At 58.9% G+C, this 21012-nt stretch overlaps 1 protein-coding gene across 2 annotated transcripts; it reads right to left on the minus strand.

Moving 5' to 3' along the window:
- Window positions 1–766: 766 nt before the first annotated feature.
- RELT (RELT TNF receptor) lies at window positions 767–17930 on the minus strand. 2 transcript variants are annotated; one of them, XR_011075367.1, is made up of 12 exons: window positions 17849–17930; window positions 9195–9355; window positions 6671–6745; window positions 6397–6563; window positions 6108–6187; window positions 5137–5394; window positions 3772–3852; window positions 3417–3498; window positions 2987–3241; window positions 2358–2556; window positions 2030–2215; window positions 767–1003 (listed from the first exon to the last, which is right to left on the minus strand). XR_011075367.1 is itself a non-coding variant. In XM_068554856.1 (11 exons), exons 2-11 carry the CDS (start codon window positions 9237–9239, stop codon window positions 2168–2170), a joined length of 1290 nt encoding a protein of 429 aa, XP_068410957.1. In that variant the 5' UTR covers window positions 9240–9355; window positions 17849–17930; the 3' UTR covers window positions 1080–2167. The 2 variants fall into 2 exon arrangements, 1 of the variants encoding a protein (XP_068410957.1); XM_068554856.1 differs by lacking the exon at window positions 767–1003 and having other exon boundaries at window positions 1080–2215.
- Between the last annotated feature and the right edge of the window lie 3082 nt (window positions 17931–21012).

The raw sequence follows: 21012 nt of genomic DNA on the forward strand, positions 1-21012 counted from the left end.
TGCCTCAGGACATCCCGTGGGTCTGCATCACTGCTCCCCACCCAGCTGGCCCTAATCCCGTGAGCCACATCCCGGCACCAAGCCCTAGCAGTTCTGTCCTCTGTCCCAGGAGTCTTTCCATCGCCCCCGCAAACCCCTGCTCCCCCGTCTCGTCTGGATGGCTGCAACAGCCTCCTGTGGATCCCTGCTCCCACAGCTCCTCCACCCTCCACAGTGGTCAGGAATGAGCTGGCCAGTCATACTTTTTCCCCTTCCTGAATGCTCTAGAGGCTCTTGGGCATCCCTGGCATAGGGCCAGTGGCTTCCAAGAGCCCATGTGGCTGCCTTCTGCTGCCACCCCCAGCCCAGCCTTCACACCTTAGTCACTCTGTACTTGCAGCTTCTCCAGCTCCTCATATTTTCATTGCCGTCCGGCCTTTGTACATGCTGTTCCCTCTCTGTGGAACACAGCTCCCCTTCCCACATTCTCCAGCCCTCAATATGCCTTACTTACCCCATCCATGTGCCAGGCTCCACTTCCTCTAGAGGTGTGCTGTCCAATACAGGAGCCACTAGCCACATGTGGTTATCAAGCCCTTGAAATATGCTGCTACTTCATATTAAGATGTGCTTTAAGTGTATTTTACATACCACATTTCAAAGCAAAAAAATGGTTCATTCATAATTTTTATACTGATTTTATATTGAAATGAAAGTATTTTATATATACTGGTTTAAGTAAAATACATTGTCGGTATCATTTAAAATAAGTTCACTTGTTCCTTTTTACTTGTTAAAATGTGGCTCTTAGAAAAATTTTAATTACATACGTGGCGCACACTCTATTTCCGTTGGACAGCACTGCTTCTAGAGCCTTCAGTGAGAACCAGGTGACCTGAGAGGCCTCCTCCGGCCCCACTTCAGCTGCTGCCTGGTGTCCACCTGCCAAACAGCAGGCGCTGCCAGGGGAGGGATGGCCTGTCCCACACACGGAGCCCGACACAGAACTATTCACTGGGCAGACCTGGGAAGAGACACAGGGAAAAAGAAGCTCCTCATGACACTACTTTCCCACCTTTTATTATTCAACAAATGGATGGGCGTGGAGACACAAGGGTGGGACAACAGCAAAGTTTCAATAAATAAGAGAAATGGGGACAGCAGTGGGCCCATGCCTGCACAGCCCCACATAAATAACGAGGTTGCTGAGCCAGAGTGGAGACGCGGGCTGGGCAGTCGCCCGCACTGCCCAGGCCAGGGGACGAACACACCAACACCACAGGGACACAGAAACCACCGAGGCCAGAAGCCTCACCCCTTACCCTCCAAAGTGCCTGAGATCTTGTGGGTGGCTGGGCAGGCTGGGGCTCTGTACCACAGCCCTGCCCAGGTCAAGTCTGTTTTTTCAATTTCAATAAAAACAAACAGCAGGGTCAGGGGCAGGCACGTGCATTATGCCCCTTCCGTAGGCAGAGCCATGGATGGGCAGCCCCATGGGAGCCTTGAAGGTGGTGGCCCTGAAGCAGCAAAAACGGGGCCAGATAAAACTACTAGTGGGAGGGGTGGCAAGGGGTCAAGCTCTCCATCTACACGACCCAGCCCAGAGCCTGCAAGATGCTGGAAGGCCCTGGGCACCGAGACGCCACTCTCTCCCCGCTTCACAGTCAGAAGAATTGGGACCCAGTAATGGCCAGGGGCTTGCCCAGGAACTCGGTTCCTAGCTCATGGCTTTTTGTTGATCCCTCCCTTTGCAGGACCTGTCAGAAAGGAGGGGGAGGTCCCCTCTACAGAGGCAAGGGGTGGCTCATCACTAAGGCGTGGAGCCAGGGGGGCCAGGTAGAGGGCCCCTCCCCACCACTGAGGCCTAGCCACCCGGTGGTGCAGAGGACCCTGTGGGCTCCTAGGATCCAGCCAGGGCAGGGCACGGCGTCAGGGACATCCTGCAGGGAAGGAAATGGGCGGCAGGGACGGGAGGGGCTCTCAACCTGCTCCTGCACACAGCACCCGCCGGCCGGCTGGCCTGCCTCCTCACTGGGGTGGACGCTCCCACCTCCAGGCCTTGGCCTTGGCTGTTCTGTCTGCTGGGCCATTCTGGATCCTCACTGGCTCAGCTGCAGCTCTACCTCCTCCAGGAAGCCTTCGGAACCTCCCAGGGCAGGGCTGCAGTGTCCTCAGACGAGACAGCCCCTCAGATGACCAGGTTGCTCTCACTCAGCCGGACCACATAGCGGTTCTCCTGGGGGGCAGGGGTGAGGGGTCAGAGCTGTCAGGGGGCTTCTGGACTCCAAGAAAGTAGCCCTCTGTACCTCCACCCCTGCCCCATCTGCAGTTGGGGTTGGCACAGGTGCCAACAGACACCTTTCCCCTCTGGTCCTCACCTCGGCCTTGTTCTCTGCTGGGAGCTTCAGCCATTTAGGGTGGCTTCCACCACTTCCCAGCAGTGCCCGCTGCTCACTGGAGAGGCCACATCGTGGGGGGTCAGGGAGATCACCCCCTGAGGGCCCGGCCTCCGTGATGGTCTTCACCTCCGAGGCCACTGAACTCGTCCGCTGCTCAGGAATTCGGGCCACACGGAACCTGTGAGGAGAGGTAGTGCGATCATCCTCCATTAGAGGAGGGACCCCAGGTGTGGAGGGCGCAGCACCCGCCAGGGTCACACAGCAAGTTCATGGGTCAGAGCCTGAGCCCTCCCCACGTCTTCCCACCCACTGACAAGCTCCCAACACCTCCCGACACTAGGCTGCAGGTGGACAGGCTCTTAGCCTGAGGCGGCGCAGGTGTGATGGGGGCTGTGACCCTGCCCTGGGGGCCCAAGGACTCCATGTGAGAGAGCGTAGCTGGGAAGACTTGGCTTTTCCCTGGCCACCCCCACTGCAAAGAGGCCCACTGAGGCCAGGAAAGGTGAGGCCACCACTGAACCACTGTTCATGGATCAGGCTAGGGCCCTGCCTCCCCCAGAGCTGTCATGTCATGTCGTGGCACCCTGCTGTGTCTATGCCCTCCTCACCTGCCCACAGACAAGATGGTGATCTCGCCCTGGCGTCCTGCCTTGGCCCCGACCTTGGGCGCCCTGGCTGGGTTGGGCAGGAGTCTGGGAGTAGGAGTGGTGGCAGCTGCAGCCTCGGGGGACAGCAGCACCTCGGGCCACTTCTGGCTACAACGGGAGCAGCAGGGGCCAGAGAGTGAGGCCAGGCCCTGCACAGTGTGGAGGTGGTGGCGATGTGGGCAGACGTGCGGCGTGCTGGGTGGGCCCGGCGGCAGCCTGTGGAAGACACAGGTGGGAGCAGTCACTGGGGCAGGGCAGGCCCAGGAGACCCCAGGAGGTAGTGAAGGGGAAGCGGGGTGACAGGAGGGGCAACATACCCAAGTGGTGAGTCCCCAGGAGGCAGGCTGATTACCTGTGGTTTGGGGCCCTCCTTGCCCACCTGCCCACTTACCTGGGCAGAGGCCTGTGGCTGGTCTGCGCCAGCTGTTTGCTGTGATACTCCTTCAGCAGCTCCTCCAGGGCCGCTGCATTCTCTGTGGGCAGCTGTAGTCAGAACCCGGCTCTGGGCTGTGAGGGACACTCCCCCCAACCTCCTGCCCCAGCACAAATCCCCCTACCTACCCGCCACCCCCTCGCTGGCCCAGGCTGTGTGCCTTTTCCTCCACCTCTCACCAGGCAAGAGCAGGCAGAGAGGCGGCAGCCTCATGAACCACAGTGGTCAGAGAGGGGCACGCTGGCCTGAGGTATCCCGGCGGGAGGGGCAGAGCAGAGCTCTGGGAGGGATGGGGTCAGACCTCCCCCCTCACCTTTCTTCTCCGTAATCAGGCGCACCAGGACCCCAATGGTGTCCTCATTGGCGTCCTCAGTCTGGTAGGCAGGGTTGACCCCTGGGGAAGAGCAGAGAACCATGATCCTAGGGAAGGAGGCAGGGGCACACTCTGGGCTCACAGGCTACACCAGGACATGGCAGCAGAGGGCGCCCCTGGCCTGGGTGTATGCGTACCTAAGGGCCTCAGCTCTGATTCTGAGCCCATTATCACCTTCACTACTTAGCATCATTGCTCCCTGCACCCAGCAGCACCAGGGGCTTAGCGGTTTCAGGGCCATCTGAACTCCACCGTCCCTGCAGAGTGTGTGGGATGAGGGAACCAGCCTCTCTCAGGGCCTGCCCTCTCCTCTCTTTAGCCTCAGGGAGCTGTGGGCTGCCTCTCTGCCTAGAACCTCCGACAGCCCCGGCAAACTCTGCCGTCCCAGGCCTATCACCTCCCTGCACACCGCCCTATCGGTATAACTAACTGAGGACCCGAACCTCAAGGGCATGAGAATGAGCCATGCAATCATTCCTGGGCCAGCAGCAAACAGAACTCCTAGGACTCGCACCCAGGCAGTAGCCAACAGTTAAAGGGAGTCCTAGGCCAGGAAAACAAGTGCAGTTCCAGGCAAAATGGCCTGAGTTGCCACTTTCCTGCCTGCCTAAAGCGCCTGTCCCCCTCCTGCCCCCTGCAGACTGCAGTGTCAGAGGTTGAAAATGGCGCTGGCATGGCAGGCGCCATTCTATCTTGACTTGGCCCCCAAGTTCTGTGAGCAGTGTATGTGCGTGTGGGATCCCGGCCCTACTGGCCCTCGGGGGACAGCGCGGGGGGGTAAGGGGAAGAAGAAAAGGGACCCAGGGCCCTGGGGTAGGGGCAGGAGGAACATGTCTCTCCCTCTGGTTCCAGGGCTCGTAACTCAAACCACAGCCTGGAGCTGAAACCTGAGCCTCTCATGGTCCCGGTCCAGGACAGCTGCCCTGCCAGCCCTTCAGGCCAGAGGTCGGAGGTCACCCTGAGTACCCAGAAAGCAGTCCAACCCTTGAACCACACACACAACTGCAGCCCCTGAGGAGTCCAGGCCCTTACACCTGGGTAGGGCCTCACACAGGGAGGGAATCCCACTAAAGCCACTTGACCTCCGCTCTGCCTCTGCTCCGCCCCAGTTGCCACCTCGGGCCACCTCACCCTTCCTTCCACTTTGTCAGTCCACAGTGTCTCCTCTGCGGCCCACGTGCGGCACCTCTGGGAAACTCTCCCGAGTAGCCCTCTGCAGGCCCCTCCCCGTCAGACCCTCCAGACCAAGTAGGTTCTCAGCCTGCGCCCTCTGGCCTCCCCACCCAGCCCCAGGCTGGGCCTCACCGCTGCCTCCGCCTCCAGGGCCAGGCCCGACCTCCTTGTGGGCCGTGCAGTGGTAGCCCTTCCGCTTGAGCAGGTTACACACCAGGATGCCTAGCAGCCCCATGAGGCAGAAGATGGGCACAATGGCAATAACCGCGTACTGGGCAGCCGTCTCTTCAGGGCTGCCCGCCCGCGTGCTGTTCCCAGGCTGCCGCGTCTCCCCTGCGCCGCTCGCCCCTGCTGCCACCTCCACGCCACGTCGGGCCCGTTGTCCCCGCTCTGAGCACCACGGAGGATGGAGGCATGGAGGAAAGACAGAGGCAGAGAGAAACACACTCAGAGAGGCCCAGGGCCCGGGTTACTGTGGGCAGGGGTCGGGGCGGTGGGTGGTACCGGCATGTCCAGAGCACCCACTCTCCACCATGGTGGGGAAGTAAAGGGCAACTCACCCCCTCCTTTTTGGCCATCTGACCAGTCAGCCAGCCTGAGCAAGGCCTCCTCAGCCCTCAGGATGGCCAGACCCTGAGGCCTCTGTCCACCCCTCATGATGGGTCAGAGGGGTGAACAAAAGGCAACGGTGCACATGCCTGGGCACAGCGACACTGGATCCCGCCTCCCCACAGCCTGACCCATGAGTTAGTTGCCTCAGAAGGTGACCAACTCAACAGGTGAGAGGAGGTGCATGTGTGTAAGCGTATGTGCTCACACTCAGCTACATGGGTTGTTTCGAGGGGATAAGGACAGGAGACCGGTCAGGATGTGAGCCCCTAGCTGTGGCAGCCACCTGCTGGACAGTCTCTGCCACTCAAAGGCGGGGTGAGAAGACACAGCCAGTGGACCTGCTGGACACCCTGTGGCTGCACACCCTCCCCTGGGCTAGGGGTGTGAGGACCCCACTGCCCCAGACGGACACTGCGGGACCCTTGGGCTTAAGCTCGCCAGACCCCTCCCCACACATACCCCGCCAGTCCTAGCCACCACCTGCCACTCACCGTAACAGCCGCGAGTACCCAGGGGTGTCCAGGAGCACGGCTGACAGGGAACACGGGGGACCTCTGACGGGGCAAACCACCTGCAGGGAGGGAAGATGTTACTGAAGCCCAAAAACTATCCTTAAGAGAGGCTGGACCTTCCTACTGGGCACCCTCACTGGTCCTGACCCACCCCATTTCACAGATGGGAAGACCGCGGCCCACTCAAGAGGTGAGTGAGGCTGGGATCCCAGGATCTCAAGTCCTGGTCACCTGGTCATGAACACCCACACCCCACCCCATGGCTCACCCAGGCTGGCAGTTTCCACATAGTGTGTCTCGAGTTGCCGTGCCCACCTGGGCCTCCAGCCTCCCTCGAGGGCTGCAGCGGGAGTGCGGCTGGCAAGGGCTAGAGCCCCAGGAAGCTGAGAAGGTGCCTGGGGGGCAGGACCTGCATAATGTGCCCTGCCCTGGTTCCTGCAGGAGGGAAAGAGTGAGAACAAAGCCAGGAGCCAGGCCTGAGGTCCCTGCCCCTGGCCCTCAACAGTCTTCCCAGGAGAGGTGGATGGGCAGGGCGAGCTCACCAGGTTGGGCTCCTCGCCAGGTGGGCACGGCCAAGGAGTTGTTGATGTTGCAGTGGCCAGAGGCCAGGGCAACAGCTGGAAGAAAAGAGGGCAGGACACACTGAGGGAGCGGAAAGCACTAGGACATGGCATCTCTGGGGCCACCTACCCCCCACCCACTTTCAGTCACCCCAGGCACAAGGGCCACCAATATACAGGGCCACCCCCAGGCTTTGGGGACACTCTCTAACCTCAATCCCTTGTGCTACAAGTAAAATCTGCCCGTCCCAGACCTGCTGCATTGCCATTGCCTAGGCAAGGGGAGAACCACATCTGCTTCTGGAAAGTGCTGAAACGCCTCAGACAGGGCCAGATCAGGATCTTGAGCCCCTGGGTCTGTGAGTCACGCCCTTCTAGCTAACCAGGATGATGAGGAGGAAATTCTTCCAAATTCCTCTCTCAGGTTCCGCCCCCCCTTCCTGCTGCCTTGGTCCCCACACCACAGCTGAAAATGTCATTAACCAGCCTCAGTTCATCATCCCTGGGGACGAGGCTGCAGATGGTGCCTCGGGGCCTCGGCTGAGTCTCTGGGACCACATCCTCCTCCGTGACCTTCCCACAACACAAGGCCAGCCCGTTCACACCCTGGGACCCACACAGGGCATGACAGGCCCCAAAGGAAGGATCTTCTCCATTTGTGTCCTCCCCCTATTCCTCTCGGAGCTCCCTCTCTTCCCATTCCAGGTGTGAACTATCTGCCCTGAATCCTGCCCGCAGGGGAGATCCCCCAGTCCTCCAGTTGGGCCCCAGTTTGGGGCAGGCACAGTGTAGAGCCAGCTACCCTGAAGGGCAGAGGGAATGTCACACGGGAGGTGCTAGAGACCTCCTCAGGCCCTAGACCCGGCTCCAGCACGTGCCAAACACTGAGAGGCCAACGGCACCAGGAGCACGTGGGGCAGGAGGCACTTCCTAGGGTCAGACTGCCTCGATTCTTCAAAAGAAGAGCCACAAAGACAACCCTCAGAATGGGAGAAAATATTTTCAAATGAAGCAACTGACAAAGGATTAATCTCCAAGATTTATAAGCAGCTCATGCAGCTCAATAACAAAAAAACAAACAACCCAATCCAAAAATGGGCAGAAGACCTAAATAGACATTTCTCCAAAGAAGATATCAGATTGCCAACAGACACATGAAAGAATGCTCAACATCATTAATCATTAGAGAAATGCAAATCAAAACTACAATGAGGGGTTTCCCTGGTGGCGCAGTGGTTGAGAGTCTGCCTGCCAATGCAGGGGACACGGGTTCGAGCCCTGGTCTGGGAGGATCCCACATGCCGCGGAGCAACTGGGCCCGTGAGCCACAGCTACTGAGCCTGCGCGTCTGGAGCCTGTGCTCCGCAACAAGAGAGGCCGCGACAGTGAGAGGCCCGTGCACCACGATAAAGAGTGGCCCCCGCTCGCCGCAACTAGAGAAAGCCCTCCCACAGAAACGAAGACCCGACACAGCCAAAAATAAAAATAAATAAATTAATTAAAATCTTTAAAAAAAAAAAAAAAAACTACAATGAGATATCATCTCACACCGGTCAGAATGGCCATCATCAAGAATCTAGAAACAATAAATGCTGGAGAGGGTGTGGAGAAAAGGGAACACTCTTGCACTGTTGGGAATGTAAATTGATACAGCCACTATGGAGAACAGTATGGAGGTTCCTTAAAAAACTAAAAATAGAACTACCATACGACCCAGCAATCCCACTACTGGGCATATACCCTGAGAAAACCATAATTCAAAAAGAGTCATGTACCAAAATGTTCATTGCAGCTCTATTTCTAATAGCCAGGACATGGAAGCAACCTAAGTGTCCATCATCGGATGAATGGATAAAGATGTGGCACATATATACAATGGAATATGACTCAGCCATAAAAAGAAACGAAATGGAGGTATTTGTAGTGAGGTGGATGGAGTTAGAGTCTGTCATACAGAGTGAAGAAAGTCAGAAAGAGAAAAACAAATACAGTATGCTAACACATATATATGGAATCTAAGGAAAAAAAAAAAAAAAGGTCATGAAGAACCTAGTGGCAAGACGGGAATAAAGACAAAGACCTACTAGAGAATGGACTTGAGGATATGGGGAGGGGGAGGGGTAAGATGTGACAGGGTGAGAGAGTGGCATGGACATATATACACTAACAAATGTAAAATAGATAGCTAGTGGGAAGCAGCCGCATAGCACAGGGAGATCAGCTCGGTGGTTTGTGACCACCTAGAGGGGTGGGATAGGGAGGGTGGGAGGGAGGGAGACGCAAGAGGGAAGAGATATGGGAACATATGTATATGTATAACTGATTCACTTTGTTATAAAGCAGAAACTAACACACCATTGTAAAGCAATTATACTCCAATAAAGATGTTTAAAAAAAAAAAAAAAAAAGAAGATCCAGGTAACCAACCGCAGCACCCGCCAGGGCAAGAGGTTCCTGAGCGCAGGGCTCAGGACTCACCTTCCCCACGGTCCCATCCCCAACTCACCACAAGGAGGCAGGATAGGGGCCAGTGCGGTGGGCTCAGCTTCATCCTCAAGCCCCAGTGGGTCGCCAGCCTCAGGCAGATGGAGGGGAGGCTCAGACTGAGACGGGACAGGCAGGCAGGCAGGCAGCTGCCGTCCTCCCAGTGCTCCTTCCAGGACGGGGCTGGACAGGAACATCGAGAGGTGTCACCAGGCGGGCAGAATGCTGGGGCGGCTTGGCCTACACTCACCGGCCCTGCCCTCTGGTCCACTGCAGGTCCTAGCAGAGGTGGGGGCACCCTATCTGGGGCCAGCCTCCCAGGGCAGCTTCCCAGAGGAGGAAGGGCTTCCTGCCTCTTCCATAAACAGCCAGCTGCCCTAGGCCCGGGCAGGGGAGCAGGGGAGGAAGGAAGCCTACAGCCTCAGCCCCGAGGGTGGGAGGAACGAGAGCACTGACAGCGACCCCACGCCCGGCCTCCCCGCTTGCATCCCCAGCTCTCAGGCTCCTGCCTCTCAGAACTCCTTGGGGCCCACAAGCATGCCCGCCTCTCCTGCTTCTCTGCCTTCACTCTTGCTGTTTCTGCTCCAAGGAAGGCCTTTTCCGCCACACTTCAAAGCCCAACACAAAGGCCTCTTGTTGTGGAAGCCTCTCTAGACTTCCATTTCCCCAAAGCTCCCCCACCCCCAACCCCATCACAGTGCTGGTCCTCCCACGGGTCCCACGGTCCCGCCCAGCAGACTTCTCCAGAGATCTGGGATGTGTCTGACTGCATCTCTTGAGCCGCGGGCAGACCTGTAGGGGTGGGAGTGGCAGCCAGCATTCAAGCCTTCTGTCTTCTCTTGGGCACCTGCTGTGTGCTGGGCACTGCCCTCAGCACGGGAAAAGGTATGAACAAGACAGGCGCTGTCCTCAGGGAGCTCACACCCCAGGGGAGACCAACGACCAACAGATAAACAGTGAGCGTCCCGTGCCAGATGGAGGGAAGTGCCAAGAAACCAAATAAGGCATGTGAGGGCATAGAGGGTGACGGGCACGGGCCTGAGGCTGAGCCCCCAGGCTCCAGGGTGTGGCCTCCTCTGTAGAAAAGTCTCCAGCCAGTAGACGAGGTTGGAAGAGCAGGAAGAAAAATTTGGATTGCACAAAAGGGATAGTGGCAGAAAAAGGGAGTTCGATGACCTCTTTCCAGGAGGCCTGTCTCCAGGCTCAGGAGGGTGAGAGAGGGGTGTATATGGAGGGCCTCAGGTACAGGCCACAGGCAGCCTCTGACCCCCAAGGGGCAGCCTTGAGCAGCCAAGCCCAGCATGTTGAGGGGGCCCTGCCTAGAACCCCGGGGCTGTCTGATGCCCAGTCTGGCAGGAGAAGCACTGCCTGCAGTAAGTAAACCCCAGGTCACGGAAGAGCCGAGAGCTCCTTGGCCTACAGGCGGCCCGGACTTCCCACCAGGAAAAGGAGCCAGAGGAAACTGATCCGGCTGCGCGTGGGCCTGGCCTGGCACAGACCTTGGCGGGCCAGGGGTTTGAATTACACCCAGGGGAGGGGCTGGGGCAGTGGTCACACTATCCTCGGGACTCTCCAGGTCACTGGCAGTGGCTCTCGGCCCAAGGCCAGCTCAGGGGAAAACCTGGGACAGAAGGTCCAGCCACAGAGTAGAGTGAAGGCTGCACCCTGGCAGTCAGCACCCAACAGGTGGCATCCTCTGACCCATCCTCCACCGGTCCCTCCTCCAACATGGTCACAAGTGTCCCCCCTGCCCAGGCCCAGTTCCTACTCAAGCCCATCTCTCCAAGGCCCCCTCCTTGGTTCTTCATGGGAGCTCACCCACAGACTTGACCACGAGCCCCAAGACCTCAGGCCGGCCCCGTAGCCCTGTCCAGCCCCCAGATACAGCACCCGTCCATATCCCCAGGGTGGGCCAGAGAGCTGGGGCAGGGGTGGAAAGTAAGAGACCCAACAGCCACCGAGGAGAGACTCCCCCCAGTCCCACCCCTGGCCGTGACTGGCACCTGCTGGGTGACCTGAGCCATCAGGGAGGGGCTGTGCAGCTGCTCACCTCCAGACAGACAGGGAGCTATGATCTCAAGACTTCGAGGAGGAAAATGGGGTCCAAAGGCCCAGACTCAAAGCCAGCGAGGGCCCACTCAGGCACATTCACAGACGCTTGCTGCCTAGCGCCCTGACGCCTTCTAATTATGTGCCTTCTAATTACCCCAAACCAGCACTTACTCCAGTCTGGCTGCCCGAGTCTCTCCCCCGGCCCCCACAATCAGCCTGAGCCCCCAGAGGACCTGCCCAGTCAGGCAGCCGCTGGCCTCCACCCAGAACACCCCTGCACGCACGTGGACCCCTGCTGCTCTGACTCCCCTCTGCGCCTTCTCCCCACCCAGCCTCCGGCACCTACGCTCTGAGCCCTGGAACCCTGACTGAAAAGCAAGTTCAGATCAAGCCCCTTGGCTGGGGGAGGGGAGTCTGAGAAGGCTCCATCCCCACCCCTCTGCCTTCCAGAAGGCAGGGCAATCAGTGACCTTCCAAAGCCCTGCACCTCCGGGCACCTCCTGAGGGCTTCCTGGGGGAGGGCTGTCAAAGATGGGCAGACCCTCAGCCCGGTCTTCTCTGGCCTCAGGGCTCCTGGCAGAGGAGAACCACCCTACAAGGCCCCAGGGGCAGAGAAGGAAGTTAGCTTAGAGGCCACTCCTCCCTGAAATCTCAGCCTGAGGCCTGTTCCCACTGTCACCAACTCCCTGGGGGACCTGAGCCCCTGCTTCACCTTGCTGGGTCTGTTTCCTCACCTGCAAGATGGGGATGTTTATGTCCCAGAGCAAGGCTGTCATGAGGTTTAAATGAGGTAACGAGCCTGACATAGGTCATGTGATTTCCTCCCTGTCACCCCTTCTTTCCCTCTCCACCTCCCACCAAGGCTTATAACTGTTTGTTTGCTTACTTGTTTATTGCTTGCCCCCGCCCCCCTCCACCAGACAGCAGCGAGGGCAGGGATGTCTGTCTCACCCACCACAAAACCCTGCCCCGGTGTCTGGAGCAGGAGGCCTCTGAGAAAACAGGTTCACGGGGGGCGTGGGGTGGTGGGAGGGGTTCCTCACGCTCAGCCCATCCCCACCCTCCAAAAAAACTGCCCAAACAATTAGAACCAGAAATTCCCTGGAAGAAAGCCAACTAGCAAAGCTGTGACCAGGGCCCCAGCGGGAGGTGCCAGAGCCCCAGGGAGGTGCAGCCCCCCCCCCCGGAGGCCTCAGAGAAAGAGGAAGCTGTGTCACCACCCGGGCCTCCTCAGGCCTCAGCAGCTTCCCCTTTCCCAGAACTGAAGCTCGTAGGGTCACCCAGCCCCAGCCTGGGGCCCCATCTCCACGCATTCCCTCTCCAGCCTCACCCGCCTCCGTGGCGGCCTCCTCCAAGGGTCTCCCACAGCTCCATGCTCACCCCACCCCTCGCCTGCCCCCTGGCCTCCTCCCTGGCCTCCACTTCAGCCCCACTGCAGCTTAGGCGTCTCAACACCCAGATCTGACCCCTGTCCCTCCCCACAACTCCAGCCACTCTGAGCTTCTTTCTGTCCCCCACACTTGCCTCTCTCACCTGGCACTGGTACCTGCTGTTTCCTCTGCCCAGAAACCCCTCCCATCACCCGACTGACAGCTACCCTTCCTTCAGAGCTTAGCTCGAAGTCACTTCCTCCTGGAAGCCCCCAACCAGCACCTCACTTGTGCAGTTCTCGCCCTGGGTGTGACCAGGCTACGCACCCAGCCCTTCCCCACTGACGTGCTGCCCCCGTGCAGGGTGCCCAGCACGTGAATAGGTACGTGCTGAACCAGGGGGATCAGAAAAGGCACTCAGGAGAGGGTCCACCTTCTCCCAAGGTCAAGAGGGCCAGGGAGCAGGCTGACGATTAACAGCCTAGAGGCTGGGCTCGGGGTGGGGGATTGAACCCAGATCTGAAGCCCTTGCCTGACTTGGGGAGAACCAGCCTTCCTTGCTCTGCTCTTCACTGGCTCTGTGGCTGTGGACCCCACCCCCATTCCCCATCCCTCAGAGGGCTGTTGTGAGGCCGAGAGAACGCACATTAAATGCTCAGCACAGAGCCCGACACAGAGCAGGCCCTCAGTAAGCATTCACCGTGCCTCAGATTCCCCACGTGTAAATCGTGGAGGGGGTTATGGCACACACTCGATGGGAGGTACGAGGTACAAACGAGATTCTCTTATGTTTATGTACAATGCTTGGCGTGGAGCCTGGTACACGAGAGGTGCCCGATGAGCCACACTGACAATCTGGGGGGTGGGAGGGGTAGGAAGGGAGAGGAAAGGTTGGGGGGCAGAGCCCAGGTCACACCAAGCTTAGGCTGCAAGCTGAGAAGCCTGCATTTCCCCCAGGGCCTTGAAGGGTTAGCCGGGGAGGGAGAGGTAAGGAACAACTTTCATCTCAGAGGGCTTGCTGGGCTGCCTGCCAAGTGAGGCAGGGCTGGGGAGACGGAGGTGGGAAGCAGGTACCCACCTGGAGCAGGGGGTGGGGGGCAGGTATTTCTGTTTCCCAGCCAGTGGCTTGACGGCCTGGGGACCTCCCTGCAGCCTCCAGGGGCTAGGGTTGCCTGGAAACACAGCTGGACACAGGCCTTTCTCGGCAGTGGCTGCACCCTAGGCAGGAAGACAAAGGCCGCCCATCAATAGAGAAATCCAGGTTAGCAAGGAAGCCAGTGGTTCCTTGGCAACTGGGGCTGAAGTAGGGCAGTGCCCACAGTGGGCGGTAGTGAGGACAGCTAGGCATTGCCTCCTTTTCATCCTCCGCCCTCACAGGGAAGGGAACAGACTCCCATCGCCTCGGGCCAGGCCCTCATCCTGGGTTGCCTCCACTCCTCACAGGAGAGGTGAGCGTCCCTGCTTCACCCTTGGGTAACTGAGGTTGTGGCAGGTCACTCAGCGGGGGGGGGGGGGGGGGGGGGGGAGGTAAAGCGGGGGTGGAGCCCAGGCCTACCTGACAGCTTCCCACCTCACTCTGGCCCCTCCTACCCAGGAGTCTGGCCCAGGGCCTGGCGCAAAACAGATGTTCTGAGCGTTTGCCAACCTGATGGCAGAGACTAGGGAGCTGGCGGCACACAGGAGGCGGCTCACCTGAAAAACTATTACAAAGCACACGGGCAGGCACCAGGGAAGGAGGTACTGCCGCCATGGGGGTCTCTGGGGCCTCTGAGGTTTCCTGCATCCATACTCATTTGCATAGTGCCCTAGCCTACCACAGCTCCAGTAGGAAAAGGCACTGGGACCTGTGAGAAGCAGGAAGCCCAGGGAAGGAGGAAGAGGAAGATCCCAGGGTAGAGCCCAGCTCCCTAGGGACTAATGCGGGGCTGGGAGCCCAGAGATGTGCAGAGGCTGCCTCAGGGCCACTCAGTGAGAAGGGCTCCCCCATTCCCACCCCCAGCCCAGCCTCAGGCAGCCAAGATCTCCCAGGTCACAACCCTGGGGTGAGGACTCCAGGCACACCAGGCAGCAGCTGCTCCCTGGCCCCCGACCAGGCCTGGGCTTAGAAGGCTCAGGGGTGTGAGGTGGGCAGGTGGGGCTGAGGGGGCTAATTGGCCCTTGAGGCTAAGAAAAGGGCTGAGACAGCCAGACAGGGCCCACCCAGCCCCTCCCAGTCTGGGTGCAGATGCAATCCCTGCCCCCTCCCTGGCCTAAGCCTGGGGCTGGGGGGTGTGGCAGGGGCCCAAACTAGACAGTTCTCTCTGAGGCAGAGCTGGGGCTCCCCAACACCCCTCACTAAGAACCTACTACATGCCCATTCCCTTACCAGGCCTCAAAGACAGAGTTCCAGGCTTCACAAATGAGGAAACTGAGATTCAGAGTAGTACCCTGTAACCACTTGGTCTGAAAGGAGACAAGGTTTCCCCATGCGGAGTGGGGACAGGCAGCTGGCAGCCCCTGCTCTTGCCACCCCAGACCTGGCATTCCCGCTGCTCCCACACGCCCTGCTCCAGCCCAGCACCCAAGCACTCAGAACCAGAGCCTTCCTGCAGGGAGGCTGCGCCAGTTCCCAGGACAGGATGGCAAAGCGCTATGAGGGCTGGAGGACACCCCACTGCCCACCAGCTCTCACCACTGCTACCTTCTTCTCCGAGAAGCCACCTTTGCCTCCTGCCCCAGCCGTGCATCTGTACCGATCACTGTGCCAGGGCGCCCAGAGTTGCTCAGCCCCGACCAGGCTGACTTGGGGAGGCTTTGAAAGAGACTGAGGGGAGATCACAGGCCCAGCCTGCCCTGTTCTCCGACTCCTCCAGACTCAAGGTGCTGGGGCAAAGAGACTCCCCTGCCCCCAGCAATCCCAGGTCAGGCCCTAACCAACAGAGCCTGAGGATGGAGGTCAGCCTGAAGGGGAGGCTGGACCCGGAGCAGTCACACCTGGGTTCAAGCTCTAGGTCATCACTTAGGAGCTCTGTGACCTTGGGCAAGTTACTTACCCACCCTGAGCTTCAGGGTCCTCCCCTGCAAACAGGGGTTCTGGTCCCTGTCTCCAGGGATGCTGAGGGGATAAACGGAGCCCACTGTAAGCAATACTGGTCAGGGCCTGGCCTGACCAGGCCTCTCCTGAGCACCAGTCCTCAACAGCCCACAAGGGCCAGAGGAGGAGCCAAGCTCAGAACCAAGCAGCATCCAACCAAGGTCACCCAGTGGCTCGGGAGCAGGCAAGAGTGCTTGGGGAACCCAACATCGGTCCCAACAGCATGGGTGGATGAGTCTTGGACTCGCCAGGTGGACCCTGGGTGCCCATTCCCCAGCCCTTACACAGGCCTGTGTCCACCTGCTCCCACGCCAACTGAAGCCACAGTCAGGAAGGCGAGGGGTGCTGAGCAGTCAGGACCCAGCCCTACATCCCTGAACTTGTTTCCGCCTCTGTGATTTGGGACAACTGTGCCTGTCCAGCTGACCTCCTGGCATGGTTGGAGGATCCATGGTTCATCAGGGAACATCGACTCTTCTTACAATCAGGCCTCAGCCCAGGTGCCACCTCCTGCAGGAAGCCTTCCCAGTCTCCCTGTCAGGGTGGACCCGCCCCTCTCCTGGCCCCTTCAGCCATCATTGTTCGAGGTCCCCCTCAGGGAGGGAGGCAGCAAGTGCACGCAGGAGGCGGGGCATGGCTCCATCCCTGCGCTCACTGCTCCTTCTTACCGTGAGGGTGTCCAGGTCCAAGTTGGGTCCCTCCTTCTGGAAGCCCTCCTTCCTTCTCTCTCCACCCACACACTCAGACCCTGCCTCTAACTGGCTGCAGAGGCCCCTCCATCCCTCTCCTGTGCCAAGTAGCCAGGGCACACACTCGTAGCCACATGGGCAGTTTATTTATAGAGCACTCATCTTTCCCAGCGTGGCCTGGGAAAAAGCTCTGGCCTTCCAGGCAAACATACCTGGGTTAGGATCCCAGTGACACTGGAGTCTTGCAAGTCCCTGACCCATCTCTGGGCCCTCTTCTCAATGCCTGTACCTGGATGGGGCTGCTGATGACCTGGGCATGAGGCTGAGGATGAGAGCCTCATGGTCCTACCCAGGGCTGAACACAGAGCAGGGATGCAGCATCGGCACCTCCGTCTTCCCTGCCACCCCAGCTGGGTGCTAAGGTCTGCCAGAGGTCATGTCCCAATCCTGAGTTGGGGTGGTGGTGGGGGGGCTGCTGGCTGATCTCAGGCAAAATGTCTCCCCCTCTGGTCCAGCCCTCCTGCCTAACCTGGCAGAAGGGCTGGCCCTATAACGGAGGGAGTGGGCCTGAGCAGCCCTACCACCACTTCCTCCTCCCCCTGCAGGTAGCCAGCCTGGTCCTTCTTTGAAAACTGACGCCAGAGTTGTCAGACAACCCTCGCTAGGCACCAGGTGGGAGGCGGAGATGGGGCTGGGGGCTGGGCACGAGCTTGAGTGCCAGAGTCCAGCACCAGTGACTGTGTGACTCAGACTAGGACTGGACCCTTCTGCCCGCTGAGTCTGGGCTCCCCACTGAGCAGCTTGGGAAAGAAGGGGATGCCCTGCTAGTGCTGCTGCAAGGAGCCCTGCACCCAGGGCCTAACACACATTAGGGCCTCAGGGGGGAGCGTCCTCTGCTGGCCCAGAATGAGAGCTTTGCCTGAGGAGCCCAGGGCAAGCAGCAAACTGGCCCCTACACACAGGAGTGGCCTTGAGTTTTTGCCCCTAACCCCCAGCACACACTCGGGAGCACTGGAGACCCTGGGTACCAACCTCCCTGTGCATCCTAGCACACAGTAGGCCCTCAGCCTACGATGGCTACCCTTCCCCAGGAAGAGGCCTGGCCAACACAGATATGGCAGCAGGAGAGGAGAGGCTGTTGGCCAGGCCGGCCCCACCCAGCTGGGCGTGCGGTGCCCATGAGGACCCCACCCCTGTGACTATTCCCAGAGGTGAGGGGGGACATGTGGCACATGGACTGCACAATGAAGAAGGACTAACGCTGGGCTGGGAGGGCTTCCTGGGGGAGGCGGTGAGGCTGGGGCTGTACCCTGAATGGTCAGGAGGGTTCTAGAAAGGGGAGACAGCAAATGCAAAGGCAGAGTACAACCAAGGCATCTGGTAGGGAGGGATGAGGGTGAAAATGTAAAGTTCAAAAGGGTCCTAGAAGGAAAACCTCGATGCTAGGATGAGGAGTCTGGACTATATTTTGCAGGCAAACAGTACAAGTTACCTTAGGGAGGCCACTCTGGCGCCGTGTGTGAGGGAACTGGAAACGGAGGCAGAGAGGCCAACACAGGAGTCTGGGCAAGGACAGCAAGGCCCGAGCTGGAACCTAAGAGGCGCCCTGATTTTGCGAAGGCATGTCTCGGGCCTGCTTCCAGTCCTGGGCCACGTCCAGTCTGCTGGGGGATGTGTGGCAGGACAGAAGGTAGGTTCCCTGTCTGGAGGGTGAGAGGCAGAATATCAGGGTTGTGCGGGGCCTTGGTAAGTCCCAGCACTTCTCAGAACCTCGTCTCTCCCTCTGTAAAATGAGGCTGACCCTATGAGCAGGGGAAGGGGGCTGAAAGCTTCCCCTCCTTGGCCAGAAATGGGCACCTGCCTCCAGCAACTGTCACACGAGTCCCAACTGGGGCCACACTGGAAACGCAGCCGGGCCCCACCACCATCCCTGTGGTCCAGGCGGCCCAAGTTCCCAAAAAGGTTTGGCTTGGGCAGGGCACAGGGTGGGGCTGGGACCAGAAGAGGAGGTTAACCCTTGGTTAACCCTTCCCCTCTCCCTCCCCTTTCAGGGCCCTGAGCTATTCCCACCTCTTTGCTGGGGATGGAAATAACTCAGGCTCAGCCCCAGAAGACCAAGACAACTATTCTGATCAGCCCCAAGAAGCACAACTCGGGCTTCCCTGGTGGCGCAGTGGTTGGGAGTCTGCCTGCCAATGCAGGGGACACGGGTTCGAGCCCTGGTCTGGGAAGATCCCACATGCCGCGGAGCAACTAGGCCCGTGAGCCACAATTACTGAGCCTGCGCGTCTGGAGCCTGTGCTCCGCAACAAGAGAGGTCTCGATGATGAGAGGCCCACGCACCGCGATGAAGAGTGGCCCCCACTTGCCGCAATTAGAGAAAGCCCTCGCACAGAAACGAAGACCCAACACAGCCATAAATAAATAAATAAATAAATAAATAAATAAATACCCCGCCCCCCCCCGCCCCCCGGAAAAAAAGTTTAAGATTGCCTCCTTTAAAAAAAAAAAAAAAAAAAAAGAAGCACAACTCTAGTCATTCCAGAGAGGACAGAGGGACACCCGGATCCCCAGCTCCAGCTCTCGGCAAAGCAGCAGCTGTGGGCAGAGCTAGCAGGGGCCTCAGGGAAGAATGGGGACACTGAGGCCCTGAGAGGGTAGGCACAAGCTCAAGGTCACTCCTAGCCTGTCCCTCAACCCCTGCAGTGTGTGGGTGGATTGGGGAAAGTACCCCTAGAACAACTCTGAGCAGGGGCATAGGGCCTCTCAGGTATGGTGAAGGTCAAGTGGGACTCTCAATTCTCCTGCCACTCTTGGAGCCTGGGCTATGCTGCTGACTCCCAACATTCTTCAGAGCCACATGGATGCTCCCAAAACCAGTTACAGGCTCTAGAAGGCAGGAGACAGGACTTTCTGGTGACCTCTGTCTAGGAGGTGAGAGCTAGGGGGAGGGAGGAGGAGGAGGAACAGGAAGACCAAGTAACCCAGCCACCCCTAATGTTCTAGACATATGTACACCATACTCAGAACTCACAATGGCACACCCTGCCGAGGCCATGTTGCCAGCCTGCATTTGAGGGAAGGAAGCCCAGATAAGCCATGAGCAGATATTAGGAAGGGGAGTGGCCCTCTCCAAGCATCTTACAGGGCTTCAGGCGCAGGAGACCTGAATTCCAGTCCTGGCACTGTCCTGACTCTGTGTGACCTTGGGCAAGTCACTTTGCTTCTCTGAGGTTCTGTTTCCTTCTCTGAAAAACAGTCATCACATCCCAGAACTACTGTGAGGATTCAACAAGAGCACACCATAAAGCATTCAGCATAGCACCTGGCACTGTCTCCCCAACTCTCTCCCCGACCCAGAATGCAATCAACGTTTTCAGAGGGTGACAGGAGAGAACTTCCAGATCCTTCAGCAGGTGTCTCCTCACCTCTCCTGGGCTAGGGAGCCTGATTTCCATTCCACTTTGCATGAACCCAAGAGACCCTTTTGTGTGGGTGGGGGCCTCAGGAGGGTCTAGCCCAGATGGTGAAGAGGCCGTGCTCCAGCTCTCCAAAGCAGAGATGACTCATGCCCCCAGGAACACGCCCCCGCTCCCCCCAAGAAGGGAACTGAAGAAAGGAGATGGGGACCAGAGAAGTCAATGTCTATGGGTCAGAATTTTCGGCTTGATCTGAGGAGCTGTGCTTCCAACCCTGTCACCAGCACCTGGGCACAGCCCCTGGGCCACTTTGTCCCCAGCAGACAGCCTGCCCCCACCCCCTACTGCAGTCTTTCTGCCTGAAGGGAGGTAGGGGAGAACAGAGACAGTTGACCCCAAAACAACACAGGATCCCGAAGTGATGATTCACAGTCCATTCACAGCCCAACACCTCAGTGTGCAGACAGGGAAACTGAGGCCCAGCGAGGGCGGGCGGGATCTGAGAGCAAGAATATGCCTGGGCCCAGTGAGAATACAGGTTACCAGGAACAGAGCTTAGCCAGGCCTCTCGGACCGTGTGTGTGTGTGTGTGTGTGTGTGTGTATGTGTGTGTAGCCTGAGGTTACCTCAGGGGCCCTCAGCTGCTGCCAGACGTATCACCCCACCAGATGCCCCTCAGCCTTGGCCCCTCTCCCTCTGCCAGGGCAAGTCACTCAGGGTCCACCCCCCTCACTAAACTGAGCTCCTGAGGGACGCCCTCTTGGGGACAGTCCTGGAGAGACCTTTGTCCCCTCCCTGGCCCCTCTCCTTCCAGCCCCCATCTGCTAGTAGGTGTTTGAGGTCCCTCCTCTTTCCGCCTCTTACTCATTTCCCTGAGGTGCAGACGCGGACACGGGCGGACACACACACACACACACACACACTGCACTACTTGACCCCACAGCACACTATGACTCCAGTGCTTCAGGGGCTGGTTCTCACAGTCACTTGGGGTTCCTCTCCCTCTATACCATGTTCACTCACGTTCATGAGGGCCCTGACCCTGCCCTGGTCACACCCCAGGCTACACACACACTCAGTGACCCCAGTAACCCGGGGTCTCACTCACAGTGGGCTGGGGTCACGGTCACCGTTAGTGACCCGGGGTGTCTCACACAGTCACACGCACACACTCTGCCTGTCACAGACACACAGAGCCCCTCGGTGTCTCCCCCTCGGCCCGACGTCACCGCCCAGT

Source organism: Eschrichtius robustus, chromosome 11 (assembly GCF_028021215.1).
Source record: "Eschrichtius robustus isolate mEscRob2 chromosome 11, mEscRob2.pri, whole genome shotgun sequence".
NCBI lineage: Eukaryota > Metazoa > Chordata > Mammalia > Artiodactyla > Eschrichtiidae > Eschrichtius > Eschrichtius robustus.